Raw genomic sequence first — 23,887 nt, 5'->3', positions numbered from 1 at the left:
TGCCTTGCAACGGGTTTACCTCCCGGTTCCCTGTTGTGTTGTGCCCCGGAGTAAGCTGCCTTGCTATTCGCTCCATTCCTGCTTGCCTGCTACAGTACCTGCTTGGTTCCTGCTTGCCTGCTACAGTACCTGCCTGGTTCCAGTACCCGAGTCCTGCTAAAGTTCCTGCCTGGTTCCAGTACTCGAGTCCTGCTACTGTTCCTGCCTGGTTCCAGTACTCGAGTCCTGCTACTGTTCCTGCCTGGTTCCAGTACCCGAGTCCTGCTACAGTTCCTGCCTGGTTCCAGAACCCGAGCCCCGTTACAGTACTGATCTACTGTCTTAGTCTGGTTCCAGTTCCCAGTCTTGACCAACAACCCGCCTAAGTCCCAGCGGCCAGGCCCCTACGTGCTCCTCCCGGGGGGGCTTCAGCTTCCAAGGGTGAAGCCGCCTAAGACCCAGTGGTTGGGCTCCTACAGGCTCCTCCTGGGGGAGTACCAGCTTCCAGGGTGAAGAGCACCTCTACGTCCTGCCTGAACATCTGCCTCCCAGCCTGCCACATACTAGAGACATTGACCACCTTTCCCAGTCTCCTGCAGGTCGGCCCAAGGGTCCACTAAACTGCGACTCCATAACAGTACTCTACAACTAATACACTTCCCATAGATTCTTTTTTGTCATGTATGTTTGTCTTGACTAGATTGCAAGCTCCATGGAGCATGAAATGTCTCATATGTGTATACATACAGTGCTGCATAGGTCTAGAAGCACTTTAGAAATGATAAATAGTAGCAGTAGTAGGAGTAACAGCTTTATCTTGGAAAAAGCTAGTCCTAGCACTGGAGGAGAGGCTGCATATGTAAGGATAGCGGCAGAGAAATATCACTGCTGGTCTAACAAACTTCTAGGATACATCCTTTGGAACCTCTGCTTATCTGGCCTTATTACGGTGCTACATTTAACTCCAAAGTCTGCTGCAGGGTTCCTGCTCCTTGCCTTTCTCCTGGGGGCCCCGATCCTGACTTTGCTCCAGTGTTACAGCTGTATGCTGGGACACCTCCCAAGTTAGGCATGGTTTTACCTATCTTGCAGAACCTTTATCTGACTATCCAGCCCACTTCACTTTGCCTCGTCCTAACATACTATTTCTTTGTGATCAGAAGTACCCTGCTGGCTCCTTAGAAACTTCAATTTAGCAAACTTAAATGGTGACAGAGTTTGCTATAAATTTACAAATGGAATAACATGTCATTTTCACTGACAATGACATATTATTCTACTCCACTGCAAAATAGTCCAGATATTTTATCAGACATGATAGATTCATAAGATAAATAGAGATATACTGCTTTGTTAATAAATCAAAATGAAAATAAACTCTGAACTCTTTTGTTTAAAACAATTCCTCAACATTATATCTACTGGATTTCTTGATGAGTAGTTAGACGAATCAACAGTTAAAAGATTATTGCTCTACATACTGTAGGAGGCAATGACTATAGATTATAAGGATGTGAATCGGGTGCCCGATTGTTCCCGCTTTCGGGATTGTCTGGCCGTGGGAAAATCTCGTTTTCCCGTGGATCCCCGTTTTTCTTTTTTAGTGAAAAATTATTTTTCAGGTTAGTGCACGCTAACTCATGTTAGCGCGCACTAACAAAAATAGCAAAAAATAACAAAAATAAATGGGTTGTTAGTGCACGCTAACTCCCGTTAGCGTGCACTAACCCGAAAAACGATTTTTATGAAAATTCGGGGAGAATAGTGATCATTTCTTTTTTTACCCAATATATTAACGAATTTAGAAATATCGTATGATATTTCAATTCGTTAGAAAAATGATTCACATCCCTAATAGATTACAATAAAAAAAACTGTGAAATATTGAAATAATGGGCAATAAACAAGTTGTAGGTGATACCTTTTTAATGGACTGACTCAATAAAATTGTGTAACTTTCAAAAGCTATATTTCCTTCATCCGGTCAGAGAAGAAACATTACAGTTACAATAAGTATAAATAATACAAAACCAACTAGGCCTTAGGTTGTCTTCATGTGCCATAACTGTGCTGTTGTTTTCACTGATGCTAATTAAATTCAGCTAAATTCAGCAAAGACCTGTAAAGGCATATGCAGATAACCTAAGGTCTAGTTGGTTATATTAGTACTCTGTAACCATACAGTTTCTTCACTGACCTGATGAAGGGTTTATAACTTTATAACAGATGCATTAATACAATGAAATGTTGAAATTCAGTCTCTCATCTGCTACTTACAGCTCTATAGTTGCAGATCAACTGTACCCTACCAAATATAGTAAGTCCATTCACATTATTCACAGCAGTTAATGAGCTATACCAATTGAATACTAACTCTTTTGCCTTTCTTTTAGTCATTACTATATTTCCTGGCATTTACTTAATGCTATATGAGAAGAATTGAGGTCATAACAAACAGGAAATGCCAAATCTAAGGGTTTCACTACCTCTATAAATCATAGATTGTAAGAACAAAAGAATGTAGAAATGTTGTATTCTAATTATTCTGCAATTTTTCATAGAGTTCTCAAGTCATGATTGACATCAGGAATGATGCTATTAATGGCCTATTTTCCAAGCAGTTGCTGGTACCTTAATTCCTGGATTCTGATGAGACCCTGCTAGGTCAATAATGAACTTTAATTGACAAGACAAAATAATGAGTAAACTTCCCTCTGCTCCTTCACCATCAGGAAAGTCATGATTGTTTGCATGTGAGATTTTACATTACATGCAACCCTTTTATATCACCTTGTAACTACAAATTCACAAGTGGTTTCCAGTCAAGCACTGACATTTCCTCAGCCAACTCAATTGAACATAATTTGTTTCAGATCTCAGTCCAAGTGTTTTACCTTTGAAGTCTGGATTAAATAAGAAGTCACCTGTCCCATTTTATTCCTACTTTAAATGAATAACCAGACTTATGTAACTGGAGGCAATTTAATTGAACTTGTTGTGGGGCTTGATTATTCACCAACTGCATTTTTGTATAGAACTTGTCAATTACTACTCAAACATTTGTCAATCCTATAGAATGAGATACAGTAGAATAATGATAAGAAGTTATGTGAGACTCCCTGTGACGTTTCCATTATAATGTGGATATTTTTTCCTCTGTAATATTAGAATCTCTTTAAAAGGATTTGATTTTTTATATATAGCTCCTGCTTGCTATGATTTTATTTGTATATGGTTAAGATCGTAGTGACCACTTGGATCTTTAATTGTGGACTTGTTAATGTGTACTCCTATTGTGTTTTTTTTTTTCTTTAACATTTTGTGAAATTTATGATGTATACATTTGATTTACTGTCAAGAGAATTATCTTGATATAAACTTGTAAAAGTTAATAAAGAATACATTTTTTAAAAAAAAGGATTTGATTTTTTCCTATGTTGTACTAATGAGGAAAAAATGTTTTGCAAAGACAGTCCACAAAGGTAATACATTTATTTTTTATTTTTTTATTTATTTAATATTTTTATATACCGACATTCGATCTCATTTGAGATATCACACCGGTTTACATTCAGGTACTGTAGGTATTTTTCTATCCCCAGAGGGTTTACAATATGTCTGGATAAAAGCAAGTAACATGATATCTATTTTGGAAAGTAGCAAACTAGTTGGGGTTTTCAGTAATAATCACTTATGCATTGACTATCCACAGTCATTAGTGGTACTGGAAAGAACCATCAAAACAGATGGGAGGAGATGGCTTGATCAGGATAACAAATGTGTAAAGATGCAAGTATTCCGAATTATTATGACCTATCAACAGGCAATAATATTTTATTTTTTGTGAGCCAAGCTTTTTAAACTTTCTTTTAGTATTGCATGAAAAAACAAGTATCAGTAATGATCATGTATGTGTTGCAAAGGAGAAAGAAAAATGAAAGTTATTTAAATAGCTCAGAATAAGTTACATAACACAGCAGTTGTCAACAGAAAAAGTACTAGGCCAACTTTGTCTGGTTATTTTCCAAAGCTTTTGATGATTAATCCCTACTTTTTAGTCACTTAGGTGATTTTAATGTTGATGGATCTTAGGTTTTTAATTTGTTTTTATCTGATTTTATTCCTCAGTTATGTCTTTTTTGCTGCTTTTATTGTTTTATGATTATGTACTTTTATTGATTTATCTTATGTATGTAATTGACGCTGTTTATATGTGTATGTAGTTGATACTATATATGTATATATAACTGAAGATATTTTATTGTACACTGATTTAATGTTCTTGAAAACCAGTTGATTAAATAAAATTCCCATTGTTTCTTAGCCTACCTAGTTACCATTGTCCACCGTGTCACTACAAACCCTACTTGATTTCTGTCCATTATCCTCCTTTACCCTTACTACCAATCTGGATCCATCTCACAAACACATGAAATATTTTACAGTTTGGATGCACTATTTCTGCTGATAAGCTATTCCTAGTATCCACTTTTTCCTCCTGCTTTAATATTCTATATCCTTTCTTCTAAATATATATATTTTTTTGCAGAAGAATGTTTACTACACTCTGGGCCAGATTTTAAAAGCCCTGCACGTGTAAATCCAGCTGGATTTATGCGCACAGGGGGTTACACGCATCAAGCCTACTTTGCATGCACCTGGCGACGCGTGCAAGCCCCAGGACGCGCGTACGTCCTGGGGCTTGAAAAAAGGGGCAGGGAGTGGGCAGTCCAGGGCAGGGTGGGGGCATAGCCAGAGGCCTCCATAGGGCCTCTAGGCTGGGGGATCGCGCGCCGGTACTTGGGCAGCGTGCGCAACCTATGCCTGCCCAGAGGCAGGCGCAACTTCTTTAACAAGGTGAGGGGGGGTTAGGTAGGGCTGGGGGGCGGTTTAAGTAGGGGAAGGGAGGGGAAGGTGGGGGGGGGGGGGGCGGAAGGAAAGTTCCCACCGAGGTTGCTCTGATTTCAGGGCTCCCCTAGGGATCGGCACGTGCAAGGTGTACAAATGTGCACCCCCTTGCGCGCGCCGACCCTGGATTTTATAACATGCACACAGCTGCGCGCACATGTTATAAAACTGGGCGTAGATTTTTGCGCGCCGGGTTGCGCCCCCAAATCTATGCTCGCGCGTAACTTTTAAAATCCGGCCCTCTGTGTTCTGATAAAACCCATTGAATGCATATAAAAATGCAATGACATCTAGACTCAGCTCATATTTAAATAAAAAGATTACTCATTTTTCTGACCACTTGTTTGCCATAATATTCACTGTATGCTTTACAAAGAACTATATTTAGACCTTATCACTTACACTCTTCATGAGGATATGAATATACTATTGTTCACTCGCTATTGAAAATAGATGGGACCATCAGCCAAATACATTTCATCCATGCATTGTACTTAATGTACTGTGTTTGACCAAAGTACTCACCATTTAAAAATAAATACAGAAAAAATAATGTTCTAAGTTTTAATTGTTTCTTTCTTCAGGGAAAAATTCAGCAAGCCATATTGTCCTGCCTGTGTGTTGGAGTTCAACCAATGCACTGCAATCAATATTATTTACTCTTATAAAAAATGTCATAGGATCTAACAGAACTGAAAATCCAAGTGCATATGATCTTAAGTGCTTTTACTATGCTAAACTGCTAATTTATTTTCAAAAAATCTTGAATTATACATAGTAACAGTAATTCTGTAACTGTGCAGGTTGGGGTAAAGTCTGCATGTAACTTTTACATCACATTTTCAAAGAGAACCTATGTGCAAAATTTTGCTTTGAAAATGTTTGGGTAATTGCACTTCACCACTCATAAAATAAAGAGCATGTACTTATACCTACTCTTCAGAAGGCTTTACTTGTGATGGTTGACATGCACAAACTTTTGAAATTATAAAAGTATGTGCGTTAAGTCCCAACTCTGCTCCCTTGGAATGCCTCTCCCCAGCGCATGTGAAAATATGCATAAAATTGTGTTATGTGCATACTTTTATGTGCACTGAGCCCTGGGCAATTTTATCTTTCATGCATACAAATGGCTTTGGAAATTTTTGTGGCTGGATGTTTGCTTTAGTCACCATGATCTGTTACACTCGGCAGTCCACGGGCTAGTCTCGTGAACCGCCACACTCACCCTCGAGCCGGCCGGGCGGGGGCGCACCATGTCCCAGCATGGGGGTAGCGTCCTGCGCACTGTGCTGCCACCTGTGGTGGAAGCCTGGTCAGCTCCGGGCACAACACGTCATTTCCTGGCAGTGGTGGAGGGTTCCTGCTTCAGGGCACCAAGTGTCTTGGGTGAAGCCGGTGTCAGCTGTTCCTGCTGAAGCAGGCAGCCCCCCTTCACTTTGCTCCCTAGATGTGCGCACTGACTGAGCCTGCTTAATTAAAGGATCAGTGGCAAGAATCTGGCTGAGGAGCCTTTTGACGACACCATGGAGCCTCTGGTATATAAAGCCTGCCTGGACCTTCCTCGGATGCCTCGGCAATAGGTCAGACTCCCTGGAGTAGCTCTTTTCCACATCGTTCCTGGTTCCTAATCCTGCTTCTGTTCCTGTGCCTTGCCTACATGTTTCTGTGTCTTCGGAGTTCAAGCATCCCTGTCTCATGGTCCCTTATCTTCCTTTGGTGTCTTCCCACTGTGCTAACCCTGCCTTCCTACCCTCAGATTGACACCTCGGCTTGACTTCAGACTTCTTCTTGATCATTTTGGATTTCTGCCTGTCTTATGACCTCTGCTTGCTTCTTGTCTTCCTGAATGCTGCCTGCCCCAATCTCAGCCTCTTTCTCATCTTGCTGTCTGTCTGCTGCTAGCCCCGACCTCTGCTTGGACTAATCCTGTTTCCTTCTCACTGGGCAACCATCTCTTCGCCCATGGATCCACCTCTGCACAGAGGCCCATGCCTAAGTCCAGTCAGCTCTGGTACCAGAGGGGCTCAACCTAAGAGGAATGAAGGCTGATAGTGGTGAAAATCCTCTTGGGTCTCTGCTCTAGCTAGCTTCGCCTGCTAACGGTGAGGACCTGCATGGCTCCTCCCTGTGGGTAGCACCAACTTCAGCTCGGACCAAGGGTCGACTTCCGCAACATTTTCCAAGTACTGTTGTGCAAAGTTCACTGATTTTACTGTTACTCTTGCTTTTTACCTTTTTCATTTCTGATTCCTAGTATTCAAATATTTTCCATCACTTTAAACTAACCATAAAGCTCTGACACCATAGTCTAACTTTTTCATGAATCATAAATTTGCAAAGTTTTGTCAGTGCAATTTAAATTCCCACCAGCATAATCAAGTTCACACAGTTTCTCTTTCTTGTTCAGCTTAACTGCCTGTATTAAAGTGTATGTCATTATTCACAGTTAATTAGTCACTGAACCTATTTCTAAACTAAATTCTTTTTTTCCTTAATATTACTCAAACTAATCTATAACTTCTTACATTTATCTAGAATCTCTCAGTCATTTAACTGCTTCTAGGTTATCAGACAAATGCAGTACAAACAAGATACATCTGCTGAGCTAGAGAGTCAATAAGGTAAGCTTGCATGTCCGTGTCAAAGACATACAAATATTACAGGATGACCATTAAGCTGCTATTCTGTAAAATCTCCGAGTCACAAATATCCAGTTGTCTGGAGATACTTAGGGGCGGATTTTAAGAGCCCTGCTCGCGTAAATCCGCCCGGATTTACGCGAGCAGGGCCTTGCGCGCCGGTGCGCCTATGTTCCATAGGCCTACCGACGCGCGCAGAGCCCCGGGACTCGCGTAAGTCCCGGGGTTTTTCGAGGGGGCGTGTCGGGAACCGATCGGCGCGGTGTTTTGGGGGCGGGCCGCGGCGTTTCGGGGGCGGGCCCGGGGGCGTGGTTTCGGCCCGGGGCGGTCCGGGGGCGTAGCTGCGCCCTCCGGAACCGCCCCAGGTCACATCTCGGCGCACTTGCGGCCCGCTGGCGCGCGGGGATTTACTTCTCCCTCCGGGAGGCGTAAATCCCCCGACAAAGGTAAGGGGGGGTCTAGATAGGGCCGGGGGGGGTGGGTTAGATAGAGGAAGGGAGGGGAAGGTGAGGGGAGGGCGAAAGCAAGTTCCCTCCGAGGCCGCTCCGATTTCGGAGCGGCCTTGGAGGGAATGGCGGCAGGCTGCGCGGCTCGGCGCGCACCGGCTACACGAAATCAGCAGCCTTGCACGCGCCGATCCAGGATTTTAGCGGATACGCGCGTATCTACTAAAATCCAGCGTACTTTTGTTTGCGCCTGATGCGCCAACAAAAGTACGCGAAGGCGCGCTTTTTGAAAATCTACCCCTTAGGATGCAGTATTTTTTTCTCATGTTGCAAAAGAGATATTCTGGTTGGATGAATGATATTCAACTGTGTCCTACAGTGATTTACTTTTGTGCTTAATCTTATACACACATAAATTTTGCAGAAAAAGTAGCCTATTAGAATAGATGACAAGAATCTATTCGATGTTAAAGGATGAGATCAACATTCCAAGAGAGCTATTCAAGAAATGAAGGGGTCAAAGTACTGACTGATGAGTGGATTTACAGAAATGAGTGGGTACCATGCAATTTTTTTCTTATGAGACTGGCTAATTTAAATAATATTAAAAGGGTTTCTTAAACATTGTTTTTGTTGCGAAGCGCTCGGAGAGCGATCCCACTTCCTGAGAGAGGTGTGTCCTTGGGCCGCGGCTCGACCCCAGAGGATTCTGAAGAGGGCCGCGGGAGGCGTGGCATGCCCGAGCATGGGTAGGACGGAAGCAAGACTGGAGTGATGACCAGGCGACAGGCCCTCCTCTGGACCTGCACGCTTCGGAAGACCCAACAACGCAATGTTGGTCTTGTGAACAGTCCTCCGACCGTTCCCAGCCCTTTCGGACCTGCCGCATGGTACGGCACGAAGCGGCAGGCAGGACGGAGGCCAGGACAGTGAAGACTGGAACATAGATTCAGACGAGACTCAGAAGCAGGGTACTGGGAGTGCAGACGTTGACTCAGAAGCAAGGTACTGGACGTGCTGACGTAGACTCAGAAGCAAGGTACTAGAAGTGCAGACGAAGACTCAGGGACAAGATACTGGGAGTGCAGAGGTAAACTCAGAAGCGAGTTACTGAAGATGCAGAGGTAGGTTCAGAAACGAGGTACTGAAGGTGCAGATGTAGACTCAGGAACAAGGGCTGAAGGAAGACATGGGCACTGTCCCTCAGGGCACCCCGCTCAGACCACTCCTGGGACTGAGTCAAGGGCCACCCTGTCCCACGCGTCCCTAACACTGCCTAGGAGGGCAGGTCATGGACCACGCTGAGAACAGGAGAATGCAGGAGAGATCCAGGCGAAGCGAACTCCGATGCTGGGATACTGACATCCGAAGCCCCGTCGGCTGGCAGGAAGGGAAGCTCCAAAGCACAGGGACGAATCCCACCTGTTGGCCACTCCAGGGCCCAACAGGCCAGAAGGCTCAGGAGCCAGACGAAGACAAAGGGCAGAACATCTGGGACTGGATTAGGAACTGGATCAGACACCGACATCAAGGCAACAGGGCAGAAGCAGGTTGCTGCACACCGGCAGCCAAAGCAGGATTGCTGCACACCGGCAGCCAAGGTAGGATTGCTGCACACCGGCAGCCAAGGCAGGTAACAGGGTCAGGAACAAAGACTTCTCAGAGACTTAGAAACGAGGTACATGGCTTGCATCACAGATGGCCCTAATCAGCCCGCCCCGAGGGCTGGTCACGGACCACGGCGTGGCTTGCCGCGAGGTACCAGGACATTGGAGAACACAGGATCAAGGTGCTAGCTTTCAAGAGATTAAAGAGCAAGGTACTTAGCTTTCAGGTGAGTTTCAGGATCAAGGTACAAGGCTTGTATTATCTGGGCTGGACCATGGATACCGGATTAGAAATCAGACCTCAAGGCAGGAACAGGAACAAGCAAACATCAGGACTGGAACAACTGGAAACATCAGGACTGGAACAACTGGACAAGGAGCTCCGTAAGAGAACATGGAACACTGGACCTTGCAGAAGGCTGGAACACAGGCAGCTCCTGGAACGAGGATCTCAGGAGTGACCAACTCCTTGCGAAGGCAGACAGACTGAACGCTGAGCCCTTTAGTAGCGCTGAGGTGGATAATGCCCAGGGAGGGGTCAGCAGGGGGCCACACCTGGCTGACCCTTGAAGAGGAGCAGAGAGGCGCGCGCTCGCGCCCTAGGAGACTGGAGAGCTGGTGCTGGAAGCTGGTGGCGTCCTCAGCCACGTGGAGGACCCATGGAAGCCAGGCAAGCATGGGAGCAGCCCTGCCCTGATGCTGGAGAAGTGGCAGGCTGCTGGAGCGGCTTCCAGCCGCGAAGTCAGAAGCAGGAGAGAAGGTAAGGCTGGCTGCAGGGGCTGTGTAGGCTGCAGGCACCGGCAGGGACGGCCTCCCTGCCGGGCGAGGACCCGGACTGCAGCACGGGCACCGGCAGGGACGCCCTCCCTGCCGGCTGAGGACCCCGGGAAGGCAGAGGCACATCGGGGAGAGCCCGGACAGACAGCGGGGTTCCCGGCCGCGAGGGAGAGCTCGCGGTGGGTCGGCCCCGCTGCACGGAGGAGAAGGCAGCTGGGGAGGAGCCTGGACACCGCGGAGGGACCGCGGCAGCGGCAGCGGCAGCAGCGTCGGTGGCTCGACTAGCCACGTGAAGGTAAGGGCCTGCCCGAGCTCCTCGCGGGCAGGATCGTAACAGTTTTGCCAATAAAATCCACATAAATCATAGACCTTATCGCAAAAAAATATAACACTTGTCATGCAGTTACATTTTGTGGATATTCCTGGCTGTGTCTGATTAGTTTTCCATATGTAATTTTTCTATAGCAAAATTTTAAATGAGCTGAAGCATATGATTCTTCAGCTCATCGGTGATTTTGCAGAATGTTTGTGAATGGTTTCTCAAATGAAAACTACACACAAAAAAATGACAAATAGGGTGCATAAAAATCGGAAAGGTTATTATGCATGGTATTTGCCATTTTTCTCTGCAGAACTGTGTTTATGAAGTGTGGCACTTTAGTACATCAGTCTCCCACTGAACTATTTATCCTGAGTGTACCTTCCTTTTTGAGATTAAAAATTTTCTACTGTTCATTTAAATATTTAAAATAAATCCCAAACTGTATGTAGGTGATTCGTCATACTGTTAATGGGGAGGATAAATTTAAAACATGCACAAGCAAACCCATATGTACTGGGGTGCATGTGCTCATATAAATGAATTTTATATCGGGTATGCAAATGTATATGCACAATGTAAAATACTTGTAAATCCACCCTACAACATGCTCAGATATCTAAAAGATACTCATATATATTTTCGACATAGCTTTATAATTTTTTACTTATCTTGCTAAATGGTGGAAAATCCGCCACTTAACCAGATACGTCAGTAAAAAAACTGCTACGTAACCAGATAAGATAGCCAGATAAGTAAAAGAAAAATGCTACTTAGCTGTAAAAGTAAGATAGCCAGATAACTAGTTTTTGAAGACATATCCAGTTATCTTACTTATCTGATAAGTAGCGCTCTTTAAGACTTATCTGGCTAAGTGGCAGCAAAGCTACAAATTAGTCCAGGGGTGGCCAACTAGAGAGCCACAAACAGGTCAGATTTTCAGGATATCTACAATGAATATGCATGAAACAGATGTGCATACAATGGAGGCAGTGCATGCAAATCTATCTCATGCATATTCAAATCTGGCCTATTCTGGCTCTTAAGAATCAGATTTGTCCACTCCTGACTTAGCCGGAGAAGTCAAAACTTATCTGGATAACTGGAACGCATCTCCTATAAGCATGCATTTGTGCTCCTAATTTTAAACATTTACACACATAGATTTAACACACGTATTTTCCTTAGCATTTGTCATCTTTTACATACGTAAGTCTGCACATTTTAAAACATGAAGGAAATAACCAGTTTTACCATTTTGGTCACCAGTTTGCCCAGGCCATCTCTAGGTTATCATAACCCTCCTTGTTCTTCTGCCTGAACCCCCCTCAGGAAGTCAGTATTTGTCAATAAACACTTTTATTCTGACACTGAGAAGTAGTAGGTGTAAATATACTAAAGTAATAGACTTACGCATATCGCTTTGGCAGGTTCTAAAATAGCAACTTATATGTACTGTATACATGTTGGCCCAACTCAGGAATGCCCCTGGACAGCCTATTTCTTACACATGCTATTTTTGTTGTGTGCCACGGCCGCCCGTGGCCATGACCCCCTACCTGAGCTGCGGCATTGGGCCGCCACGGCAGCGCCGAGGTACCCAGCCCGGGCATCTCCACACCCTGCTGCACCTTCCCGTGGTGATGGCCGGAGGGGAAGATGCCCCAGACCTCCCCTCGTGGCGTCGGGCCGGTCATCAGGGCTTCCGAGGATCCAAGATGGCCACCTCCTCCTTAGGCATGAGGCCGCACCCCCTGGGCTGATTTAAAGGGGCCTCGTCCTCTTTATTGCTTGCAGCTGTTCCTAATGGACCAGACCAGGGGAAGTATATAAGGAGACTTCCTCCTCTCACTCTTCGACTTGGCAACTTGTTTGCTACAAGTCTGCTCGCTCCGGTGAGTCTCCTGGTGCTTCGGTTCCTGTTTCTGTTTCTTCTCAGCGATTCCTTGGTGTGTGACTTTGGACTGGCAAGCGGTGATCCTCTGGTACTTGACCTCGGACTTCTCTTGGACCATCCTCCTTCAAGGGCCCACTTGTCCCAGCGGCCCGGGTCCCTACGGGCTCCTCCCGGGGGGACCGCTGGCTTCGGGTGACGAAGATCCAGCTGGCCCTTGCACCGTCCTTACGCCTCTTCGACCTCTCAAAGGTCCACCTAAGTCCCAGTGGCCCGGGTCCCTACAGGCTCCTCCTGGGGGGACCATAGGTCTCCAGTGGCGAAGATCCAACTGTCCCTTGCTCTGACTTCACGCCTCTCCGCCCTCTCCACGACCATCCAAGTCTTTGGCACCGAAGAACCAGCCAGTCTCAACTTCTGTTCCACCTCGCCATCTGAGGGGCCATCTCCTAAGGTTATCAACAACCTCCCGTCGGTCCAAGGGTTCACATTCCTTCTGGTCATAACAATTTTGCTCATACACGCACACATATATGGACTCATATGTGAACCCTTTATAAAATACATGGTATTCGCATACGGGCCCTTTTTGCATGAATATCTCTTAAAATTCTCTTATGTATACACCTCAGTTGTATTATAGTGATATCAGACTGTTATGCAGTATCACCATGGTTACGTGTATTTAAATTAGCTATATCCATAAGCTTTATTAAGCCATTTTATAACATTCCTTAATGTAACAATATCTTCTCAGCTTTCTGAGATAAAATCCAAAATTCTTATTTCAAATAGTCATCTAATTAAATTTTCTTTCGAATTACATACATAAAAATAGAAGAAACAACTTCAAGATTTACTATCTCTGAAAGCACATGCTGAAACCCTAATCAGTCTATCATTTGTCTGTTTATATTGTTATCATAAATGGAATATGTCAAAGAACAATTCTCATGCTCAGTGTTCAAGATAACTTATCTAATTTAGCCAGATGAAGAAAAGGGGACCCTGGGCTAGTATATTTTAATAGATAATTGCCACAAACAGAATACTTGATTTGCAGCATTTAAATCATGCCAAAGATGGACTCCCTACAGATCCAAAAAATTAGCCATCATTATCAAATTGACTAAAAGAAAGTTAAAAGTTGAATCTGTATATTTATATTTTAGTTATTATTCAGTACACATCTATATTACAATATTGTTAATAAAATGCATAGGTAATCAGTAACTCAGAAAAAAAGAGCTTAGAAGATTTTATAACTTTATTAAAAGCTCATGCATTATTAAAGTCTTTCATAAATTGTAATTCAAACCATATGTGAACGCTGAGTATTCAAAGTTAATATGATGGCATTATCATAACCCAAAGCATCATCCATGTTATCCAATATGAACAATGGGGCAGAATGAATATGAGCCGTTTTCAGTCCCTTTTGCTGACTCCCTGTCATTCTCTTCTAAGAGAGAGGCATTCCAAGTGACCTTGGATTGTCTGTCATTTGGAAGCTGTTTCCAGTTTCAGAATTTGAAAGAGAAAAAGGAAGGTATTCAATTTTGTTTGCAATTCCCAAAAAGGAAGGCACCTTCTGGCTCATTGTGGATTTGAAGCATGAGAACAGCATGCAGAGTGTGCCTTGTTTCTGGATGGAAGCTCTAAGGTCAGTCATGATGGCAATGAGACAGGGAAAGATTTTAACTTCCTGGATGTAATGGAAGCTTATCTGCACATCCCCATTATGGAAGAAGATCAGAGATTATTGCACTTTGCTGTTCCTGGAAGTCACTTCTAGTTCACAGCACTGCCATTCGAGCTGACTACAGCTCCCAGAACATTCTTGAAAGTGAAGGTTATGGTGGCGGTAGCCATATAAAAGGAGGGTGCTCTTTGGTTCATTACCTGGATGATTGGCTTATTCAGACAAAGTTGCAGGAAGAGAGTCAAATTTCCATGAACAGAGTGATATAGCTCTTACAGGAGCTAGGCTAGGTGATTAATTTCTCAATGGTTAAGTCTGGAATATCTGGGGATCCACTTTCACATGAAGAACAGTTGAGCTTGTATGACAATAGAAAGAATTCTCAAGATTCAGGGTTAAGTGTGCAACCTTATGTCAATCCAGAGCCCCATGTTATGGGATTACCTGTAACTATTGAGCTTGATGGCAGTGGCCTTGGATATGCTGAATTAGCCAAGGGTACATATGCAGCCCTTGCATATGTCTCTTCTAACTCAGTGGTCACCCTAGTCCCAGATATATTCTACAAGCTTCCATTGTCAGTGCAGACAAGGGACAGTCTGTTCTGGTAACTGGATACTGAGAAGCTGGAACACAGGGTGGATCTGGAAACCCCACTTTAGGTTACGATAACAAGCAATTTTCAGTCATTTTAGCTGGGGAGCTCACAGCCAGGATCAAGTAACTCAGGGGACATGGAGTACTCTGAAAGCCAGTCGGTCCATCAATCATTTGTAAACAATGGCATAAGAAAGGCCTTCAGCTTGTGCAAATTCTTTCAGGTAACACAACAACAGTCCTGTATGTGAATCACCCAGGCAGAACCAGGAGCCCTCAGATGACCAAGGAAATGAGTCTTCTCATACTTTGGGCAGAACAACCCACAATAAATGCTGTTGGCAGCCCTCATGACAGGGTGGAGAATGACCAAGTGGATTTCTGAGTGTTGCAGTAGTGGATCCTTGGGCTGAGTGGAGTTGACGCCACCTATGGGGAGGAGTCTCACAGGTTCCCACCATCGGCTGGCGAGGCCCAAGAGTGACTGAGAACAAGAGGAACCTTTACCGCTACCAGCCCTCGTTCCCTGCAGGTTGAGCCCTTGGGTACTGGAGCTGGCTGGACTTACGTGGGGTCCCTGGTACGGAAAGTCTTGTGGTCCAGAAGTCAGGCAATGGTCAGGGCAGGCGGTGATACTCGAAGTCCAGTGGTCAGGAAGGTCAGGGCAGGCGGCAATACTCATGGTCTGGTAGTTAGGCAAAGGTCGGGGCAGGTGGTGATACTCATGGTCCGATAGTCAGGCAATGGTCAGGGCAGGTGGCAATACTCATAGTCCAAAGGTCAGGAAGGTATCTGAATCCAGGAGATCCAAAGCAAAGATAAGGTCCAGGAAATCCAAGCAGAAGGAGAGCCAGAGGAAGCCAAGGCAAGGGCTGGGGGCAGGCCTTGCCTTGATATAGGCTGGGACGGAAATGAAGAGCTGGGGCATCGCCTGTCACTGTCCCTTTAAATCTAGGGAAAGAGGCACACGCGCGTGCCTAAGGCAGCCAGGGAAAGAGAGATTCGGCCGGCCGGGCCGCATCAGGGGGGGGCCGCGCCGGCGGCAGATAGACGACGCGTGAAGGAGTGTGTTGGCTGCGGCTCCCGCCGCCAGAAGGATCCCAGAAGCAAGGGGAATGCCGGTGCGACACCAGTGAGTAGAGGGGGCCGGCCGCGGGCCTCTGCGGCTGGTGCCCTTAACACTGAGTCAACACACTCTGGATCCAAGAGAATGGGAACTTTCAAAAGAGACTTTCAACCTAATTGTGGCCAGGTGGGGCAGAGCCATTATGGACCTAATGACAATAAGAAGGAATTCTACGATGGCCAGTTTCTTCAGTTGCAGAAGAAAGGAAGATACCGAGAGGCTGGATGCAATAATGCAGTCTTAGACTCCTTTTAGCCTGCTGTATGTCTTTCCACCCAGGTCTTTGGTGGGGCAAGTGCAGCACATAATTCCTGTAGTTCAGAACCTTGTGATTCTGGTGGAGCTGGATTGACCCAAATGTCTATGGTCTGCAGACCTCATGGAATTCAAGGAGGGGGAGCCCCTAAGTTTTCTACAGGCGTCTGTTGGTGTATGATCCAGTGGTATGTGAGGATCCATATCCATTTTGTCTTAACAGCCTAGTCATTCAGAGGATGCCTCTAGCAAGCAAAGGTTATGCCAATAGTTGTTTCTACACTTTTACAGACCCACAAGATCCAACTCACTAGATATGTGAGTGTGTAGAGAATATTTGGGACTTGGGGTGAAGACAGAGTAATTTCAGCATGGAAGGCATGCTATTACTAGCATGGGATATACTTAGATTTTGGGTACTTGCCAGGTACTTGTAGCCTGGATTGGCCACTATTGGAAACAGGATGCTGGGCTTGAGGGACCCTTGGTCTGACCTAGTATGGCAATTTCTTATGTTCTTGGTAACTATGGTCTTTTTGTAGGAAGATTTAGAAAAAGGCCTGCTGCTCAATTCTCTCAAGGTGGTGGCTATTACCTAATGCAGAGGTAAATTGCAAGCTCATCATTTGTGATGCATCCAGATGTTTCATGTTTCCTGAAAGAAGTGAAACATATTTGTATCCCATGAGAGAATTGGTTCCCATATAGAATCTAAATTTTGTTCTGAGCCCTCTGAATAGAGTTCCCTTTGAGCCCCTTAAAGGAGCATCTCTGAAAGATATAATCTCAAAGGCTATGTTTCTGGTAGTGATATGTTCCATGAGGCAGATTTTGGAGCATCACGCTCTCTCCTTAAGGGAGCTCTTTCTAAGATTCTCTGATGAGGGGGTATAGATCCACACGGATCCTTCATTTTTACTTAACATACAGGGTCATTTATCAAATTGCACTATGGTATTTTTGCATGCGTTAAGGCGTTTTCGCATACGAAAAATGTCGTAACGCATGCAAAAAGCACCATAATGCATGGTGCGATGCAAATTTTAAAAAGGGGAGGGATTGGGAATGAGTTGGGGTGGGAATTCTGTAAAAGTGTGCCGGTGCGCGCTTCCCTGACACAGTGGCAAATGGCCGCTGTACCGACACCTCCAGTCCTCCCCTCCCCGCCCCCAGACCTCCCCTCCTCACCCCCCGGACTGCCCCTTCAACTGGGCCCAGCACTTCAGTTCATAACAGGGGTTACACATGTGGCTAGGCCCCTTTGAAGATGCGCTCAGCGCGTGCAAGGCTCAACTATGCACGTAACCCCCGTTTTTCACGCGCGCAATGTTTTGAAAACCTACCCATTTATGCATGTAAATTTGGCATCTTACTTGCATATATTTAATCCTTATCAATATCAGAAGTAAAGTGATAATATCTTAAAAGTGAAAAAATAACTGTGAGGGGTCAGAGTGAAATGCGAGGAAATCAGGCTAAAGAGCATGGAATGCACTCTTATTGTATATAATTTGTATTTATGTACCTAATTTTGTATCGCATTTACTGAATGTACAGCAAAGCCCCTGGTTACGCTCCCCCCTCCTTCCCTTCCCCTCCTCCCAGTTCTATTATCAGTTACACTGTAAAGCCCTGTTGGCTGTTTTAACGTTGTATGGAAACCGATGTGATGTTTTCTTAACGAATATCAGTATATAAAAACTTTAAATAAATAAATAAATAAAATAAATGACTCTGTTTTATCACAGGCCTGTCATTCTTGGGCCAGAATTTCACACATCAGTGTTCTACATAACCATCTACATAGCTTTTGATTATCGGCATCAATATGACAAATTTTCCTAAACATTAAGGGGCAGATTTTAAAAAATTGCGCGATCGCGTACTTTTGTTCGCGCACCAGGCGCAAACAAAAGTACACTGGATTTTGTAAGATAGTAAGATTGTAAGATTGCGTAGCCGCGCGTATCTTATAAAATCTGGGGTCGGCGCGCGCGCAAGGGGGTGCACATTTGTGCAACCTGCGTGCGCCGAGCCCAGCGCGCGCTGCCTGTTCCCTCCGAGGCCGCTCCGATTTCAGAGCGGCCTCGGAGGGAACTTTCCTTTGCCCTCCCCCCACCTTCCCCTCCCTTCCCCTACCTAGCCCACCCCCCCAGCCCTATCTAAACCACCCCTCTTACCTTTGTTGGCAGATTTACGCCTGCTAAAAGCAGACGTAAATCTGCGCGCGCCAGCAGGCTGCTGGCGCGCCGTCACCCGACCCGGGGGCTGGTCCGGAGGCCTCGACCATGCCCCCGGGCCGGCACCACGCCCCCGGCCCGCCCCCGAAACGCCACGTCATTTCGGGAACGCCCCCGACATGCCCCCTCCCCGCCCCTTTTAGAAAGCCCCGGGACTTACGCGCGTCCCGGGGCTTTATGCGCGCCAGCGGCCTATGCAAAATAGGTGCACCGGCGCGCGAGTGCCCTGCGCGCGTAAATCCAGAAGGATTTACGCATGCAGGGCTTTTAAAATCCGCCCCTAATTTTATTTTCTTACAATTTTCGACGACTGCAAATTTAAAATATTTCATTTGTGTAATAGTTTTTATTTTGTTCTGAATTCTAATGCTAATGAAAGTAGTAATTATACAGAACATTAAAATCTGTATTGAGACACAAAAAAAGTTAAATGAGTATATATAACTTATTTTTCATATTTGAACTAGAGATGTGCATTTGTTTTAAATGAATGTGCAATTCAAACTGAAAAAGGGCATTTTTGTTTTGTTTTATTAAATACACAACAAATCGACAAAACCTCCAAAATTTTTCATTTTGAACAATAGTGCACACAGTTTGATGACAAGAAAAATCTGAAAATAAGGAATAATGCACCCCCCCTCCCAAAAAAAATAGAATGGAATTTGGCAAAAACAATTTGGCTAGAAATGAAAGAAACAAATTGGAAATATTTTGCTGCACATCCCCATAACTCAACAAATAAATTAAGAAAATGAATGCAGAAATCTAATTCAAATTGATTTGGACACCAGGGGTCTCAAATGTGCTTGTAGCTAATTCTAAGGAATGAAGCAACTGACTTTAAATGAAAATCGCTTAGTGGTAAAACCTTCCAGCTACTTTAATTTTTTGGTGCATATATGTTGAACTTACTTAACAATATGCTGAAAGTGGATCAGACCAGAATATCAACATACCTAGCATTGATAGAATGCAACTTAGCATGGAATGCGACTGATTGAGTATTTGATAATTTCACTGGAAGACGTAATAACAGACAGCTGCACAAACCATCAATAATGGTTTCTTTCTAACTACTGGATAATGATATGTATACATAACAGAAATAATAGAAGTTGAATGAAAGCAACCAGTGTTCACTGAGGCAGTTGATTTCACCAGCTAGAAAGAACCTGAAAGTAATAATGTCTACATTTTATATCTGTAGTAAAAGAAACTGTCAGTTTATTTTTAGTTCACCATAGTGAAAACTGTAGCCATAGATTTTTTCACTGTGGTAGAAATTAACCTGGGCAGCCACAACTACCTGTCACAAGGGGAAGCAAGGCACTACCGCTGGTCTCAATCAGAATATATAATAATGACCATGATGGTATAATGACTGCAGCTTTATTGAACTGGCAAAAGACTATACAATCGTAACCTAAGTACCCGAGCTATAACAAAGGTCATATCTGAAAAACAATGTGAATCATCCTGTGACAGATTGCCTCTGGACTACAGACCGGTCTTTCCGATGGACCCTTCACCTGGGCATTATCGGTCAAACCATCATGTGCAATCAAGGCGACTGCCCTTACTTCACCAGGAACATCTGGTCTAATGCCATACCAGGCTATAAAACCCTGATGACAGAAAGTTCCACACTACAGACCTGATTTTCAAAAGCATTTACACACTTAAAACTGGGTTTTATATGATTAAATGAACTTTACCCATGAAAGTGCACTTTTGGAAATTGCTACAATATACCTTTGAATTGCCAATAGGTTTTACCCATGTTACATGCTCTTAATTCCTTTGAAAATTCACCTAGAAGTCAGTAAGGTCAGAATTTGATTACCCCATCGCAACCCTTGGGCAAAACCCCTAGGGTTTGGATATTCCTACCCCCATGTGCTGCGACAGTCAACGGGGACAATTAATAAACAAAACATGAGGTACACACTTTGCCTTTTAACTAGTCATCAGTTTCTAACTGGCAATAGCTCTTAAAAGGGAGGGTACATGGGATTTTGCAATGGCAACAGTTTGGGGGAGAGAAAGCAAAGAGAAGAGCTCAGGTTGATCCCTCCTCATTTATCTGGCCTATAAGTAGCTCTCTAGCCCCCTGGCCCACGATCAGTCCCTTTTCCCCTCTTCACATATGCATGGACACCAGGTAACTTGCAGTATCCATGCATCCAGGCACAGCACCATGCATATCTTGGAAGCAATTATTTGTGAAATAACCAGTATATTACAATTGTGTACCTTGGGCGTGCTGAGCCACGCTGCCTTCCCCTGTTCCCTCCCAGGCCGCTTCCATTCCCCCTAACCTAAGCTTCCCACCCCTTCCCCTAACCTTTCCCCCCCCAGCCCTACTCTACCCCCCAAATTCTTATTGTACCTTTCGCGCCTGCCTGGCACGCGATCCTCCACCATAGCAGCAAATAGCTGCTGTGTCAGAGGCCTCTGGCCCCACCCCTGCCCCGCCCCCTTAGTAAAGCCCCGGGATTTACACGTATCCCGGGGCTTTATGCGTGTCGCCGGGCCTTTTGAAAATAGGCCTGGCGCCCATAACCTTTTTTAAAATATGGCCCTATATTTATTCATTAGCATAGATGGGTTTAAAAAGGGGTTGGACAAGTTCCTGAAAGAAAAGCCTGGTGGACGCAGGGGAAACACACCATTTATCCCTGGCATTGAGCTGCAAGGAACTGGATCTACTCTTTGGGATCAGCTGGGTAATTTCAGGTATGTCCTAATGACTTGAATTGTCCACTTTTGGGTCAGACCAGAGGCTTGATAGGCCTCTGGTCTGACCCATCTTGGCACATCTTATTTTCTAATGTTTATATGGCATCCCCTTGTACAATTGAATACAATTCAGCCTACTTTGCTAGTTGTTAGAATAACACCTGCACACTTATTTCCAGTATAAAAGACTATTATAAACTTTGTGAAATTTTACCTGGTTAAAATGATAGAGTTTGTCGATCACATGATTGATGAGAGGATCTGGTCCTTTCACTTTCATTTCTGGATTATTAATTTGTGCTTTTAGACCATTATCAACAACTCTGTTTGTGTAACTAGAAAAGAATAAAGAAAGGCTGGCATGAGTTAAAATTCTTTATTTTCAACGATTTTTAAATGACGAGGTCCATATTTAGCTGCTGCTGCATGGCTCTGCTAGTTAGATTTCTACATTGTTCTCTTGCCCTAGCTTGATAGACTCTATAACAGGGTACTATCAAGCTAGGGCAAGAGAACATTGGTGAAACTTCAACTTTGTGAGACTTTTCTTATTCCATCAAGCGCTATATGGTGTTGTGAATTTCGAGGATAAGTACTTTGAAGTCTCATTACAGATCTCCATAATAACAGCAGTTACATTTCTATTTTGTGCACAAGAAATTTTGAAGGTTTTTTTTCTTATAATGGCAGCAACTATTCTTGATCCTGTTGGCAGTAACCTCTCTTAATCTTGATACTAGAATGGTTCCAGAGCGATGTGTCTGAAGGTTCTCCCCTTTAATTCATATTTTTTCTTATGTACAAAGCATTCCAGTAGTTTTGCTTTACTTTTCATTTCAGAGTATTCTGAAATTTGAAATCATTTGTTAAAATGTAAAAGTAACTTAAATTCAAGCACCAGTGGTTTTGTTTGTAGTGGTTTGGAGTTTTGTCACTGGACAATTTTTGTCTTTTGAGTTATAAATTTACCCTTCATGCATTCAAACACAATTTATATATCTTCAATAGCCATAAATCAGATTTTGTCAAGCAATATCAAAGCACTGAACACATATAACAATTTACTACTATGGGTGATACACATGCAAATAACAAGGAAGTGCTTGAAAAAGTCCTACCCTGCAAATTCTGGGCTACAATGACATTTCATGTTCCAGATGACTCCTTGATACATCAGATGAAACAGGGAGATACAGGTGGGTGGGAAATAGGTGGGAAAACATGATGTGCCAGTGTTTTCGCAGCTAGATGAGCATAATAGCTGTCCAGTAGCAACATAATCTTGCAATTTTCAGGGGGGGGGGGGGAACTTGACTAGAATCATCCTTGATCTTGAGTGCAAAGTAATTACCAAACCAGTTACTAGTAATTTCTTGTTTTGTGTTTTGCCCTTGTTAAGATAGTAAATAATAGGCAACACTGTCATACTTTTTTTTTATAAAAGTTTAAGCATGGTCATTTTTACCAGTGACAAGCAGTTTGCATTTGTGTGTTCTAGCTGCATTGCAACACATCAAGAAAGTCAGCCTGCCCTTGAATTACTTCACCCCACATGGAGATCTTTAATAACTGCAGACAAGAGTGTTGCATGGTAAACATCTCCAGGACAATTCTTTTTTGTATGCATTGTAGACTTGTTCTGCAGTTATGTTATTCTCGCACACCGCATGAGCCAAATCTTCTGCATTCTTTTCTGCAGCCTCATGATCTGCAGACAGCCTTTGACTAGAGATTCTTAGGCTGCACATAACATGGCAACTGTTAAACTTTCCAAGCTAGCCAGTGGTATAAGTCACATTCACTTTCAATCTTCATTTCTCTGTGAATAAACCTGGCCTTCTTCATTAACATAGGCACAGACACAGGCACATATTTAGTGTGATACTGGCAGAACCACTCATACTTTTCAAATCAGAATTATGAGGCCCTTGTAATGATTTGCATTTAGTCCTCCCATTACAGAGTCATATTCAGCATAAAACGTTTGAATCTTATATGTGTCCTTAAATCATAGATTGTTGTTTGCGCACCATCACCGTATTCTTGCTGGAATTTAGAAAAAAATAGCCATATGATCAAGGTGTTAAGTAACTCCACTTTCTTTTCACTCCTACATTTTCCTCTACAGAAAACTGGGTGCACTTTTATTCTGGCACTTTTTCTGCCAGGCTTTCTACAGTGATCATGCTATTGTATAGGTCACTGATGGGATCTCATCTAGAGTACTGTATCCATTTCTGGAAGCTGTAGCTCTGAAAGAAGGTAGATAAAATGTCCAGAGAAGGGTTAGCAAAATGGTGCAAGGTCTACACCAAAAGGCCTATGAGATGAGGCTTAGGGATCCAGATATATGTACCCTAGAGAAAAGGAGAGACAGGGGAGGTATGACAGAAATATTCAAATACCTGAACTATATTAATAGAAAAGAAAAAAACATTTTTCAATCAAAGGAAGTCCTCAAACAAGAAGAGATCAGGATATGAGGCTCCAACTGGCCGATAAAGAAAGAAACGCGGGAGAGTGGGCGAGCGCCCGCTCTCCCGGCGCACGCACAGGCCAGTGTCCTATGCACGCGATCCAGTAAATAAAAATATGCTAATTAGGGCCCGCGGTAAAAGGGGCGGCAGCTGTCAGCGGTTTTGACAGCCGACGC

At 44.0% G+C, this 23,887-nt stretch overlaps 1 protein-coding gene across 1 annotated transcript in view; it reads right to left on the bottom strand.

The window, feature by feature from the left end:
* Positions 1–23,887, bottom strand: part of LOC115098742 (glypican-5-like) — a 1,173,655-nt gene that overhangs the window by 511,643 nt on the left and 638,125 nt on the right. Inside the window, exon 5 of the mRNA XM_029615616.1 lies at positions 21,449–21,569. Within this exon, the coding sequence (XP_029471476.1) occupies positions 21,449–21,569 (121 nt within the window). The remainder of the gene's footprint in view (positions 1–21,448; positions 21,570–23,887) is intronic.

Source organism: Rhinatrema bivittatum, chromosome 9 (assembly GCF_901001135.1).
Source record: "Rhinatrema bivittatum chromosome 9, aRhiBiv1.1, whole genome shotgun sequence".
NCBI lineage: Eukaryota > Metazoa > Chordata > Amphibia > Gymnophiona > Rhinatrematidae > Rhinatrema > Rhinatrema bivittatum.
The sequence above is the reverse complement of the archived record's forward strand: the minus strand, read 5'-3'. Positions and strand labels throughout refer to the sequence as shown.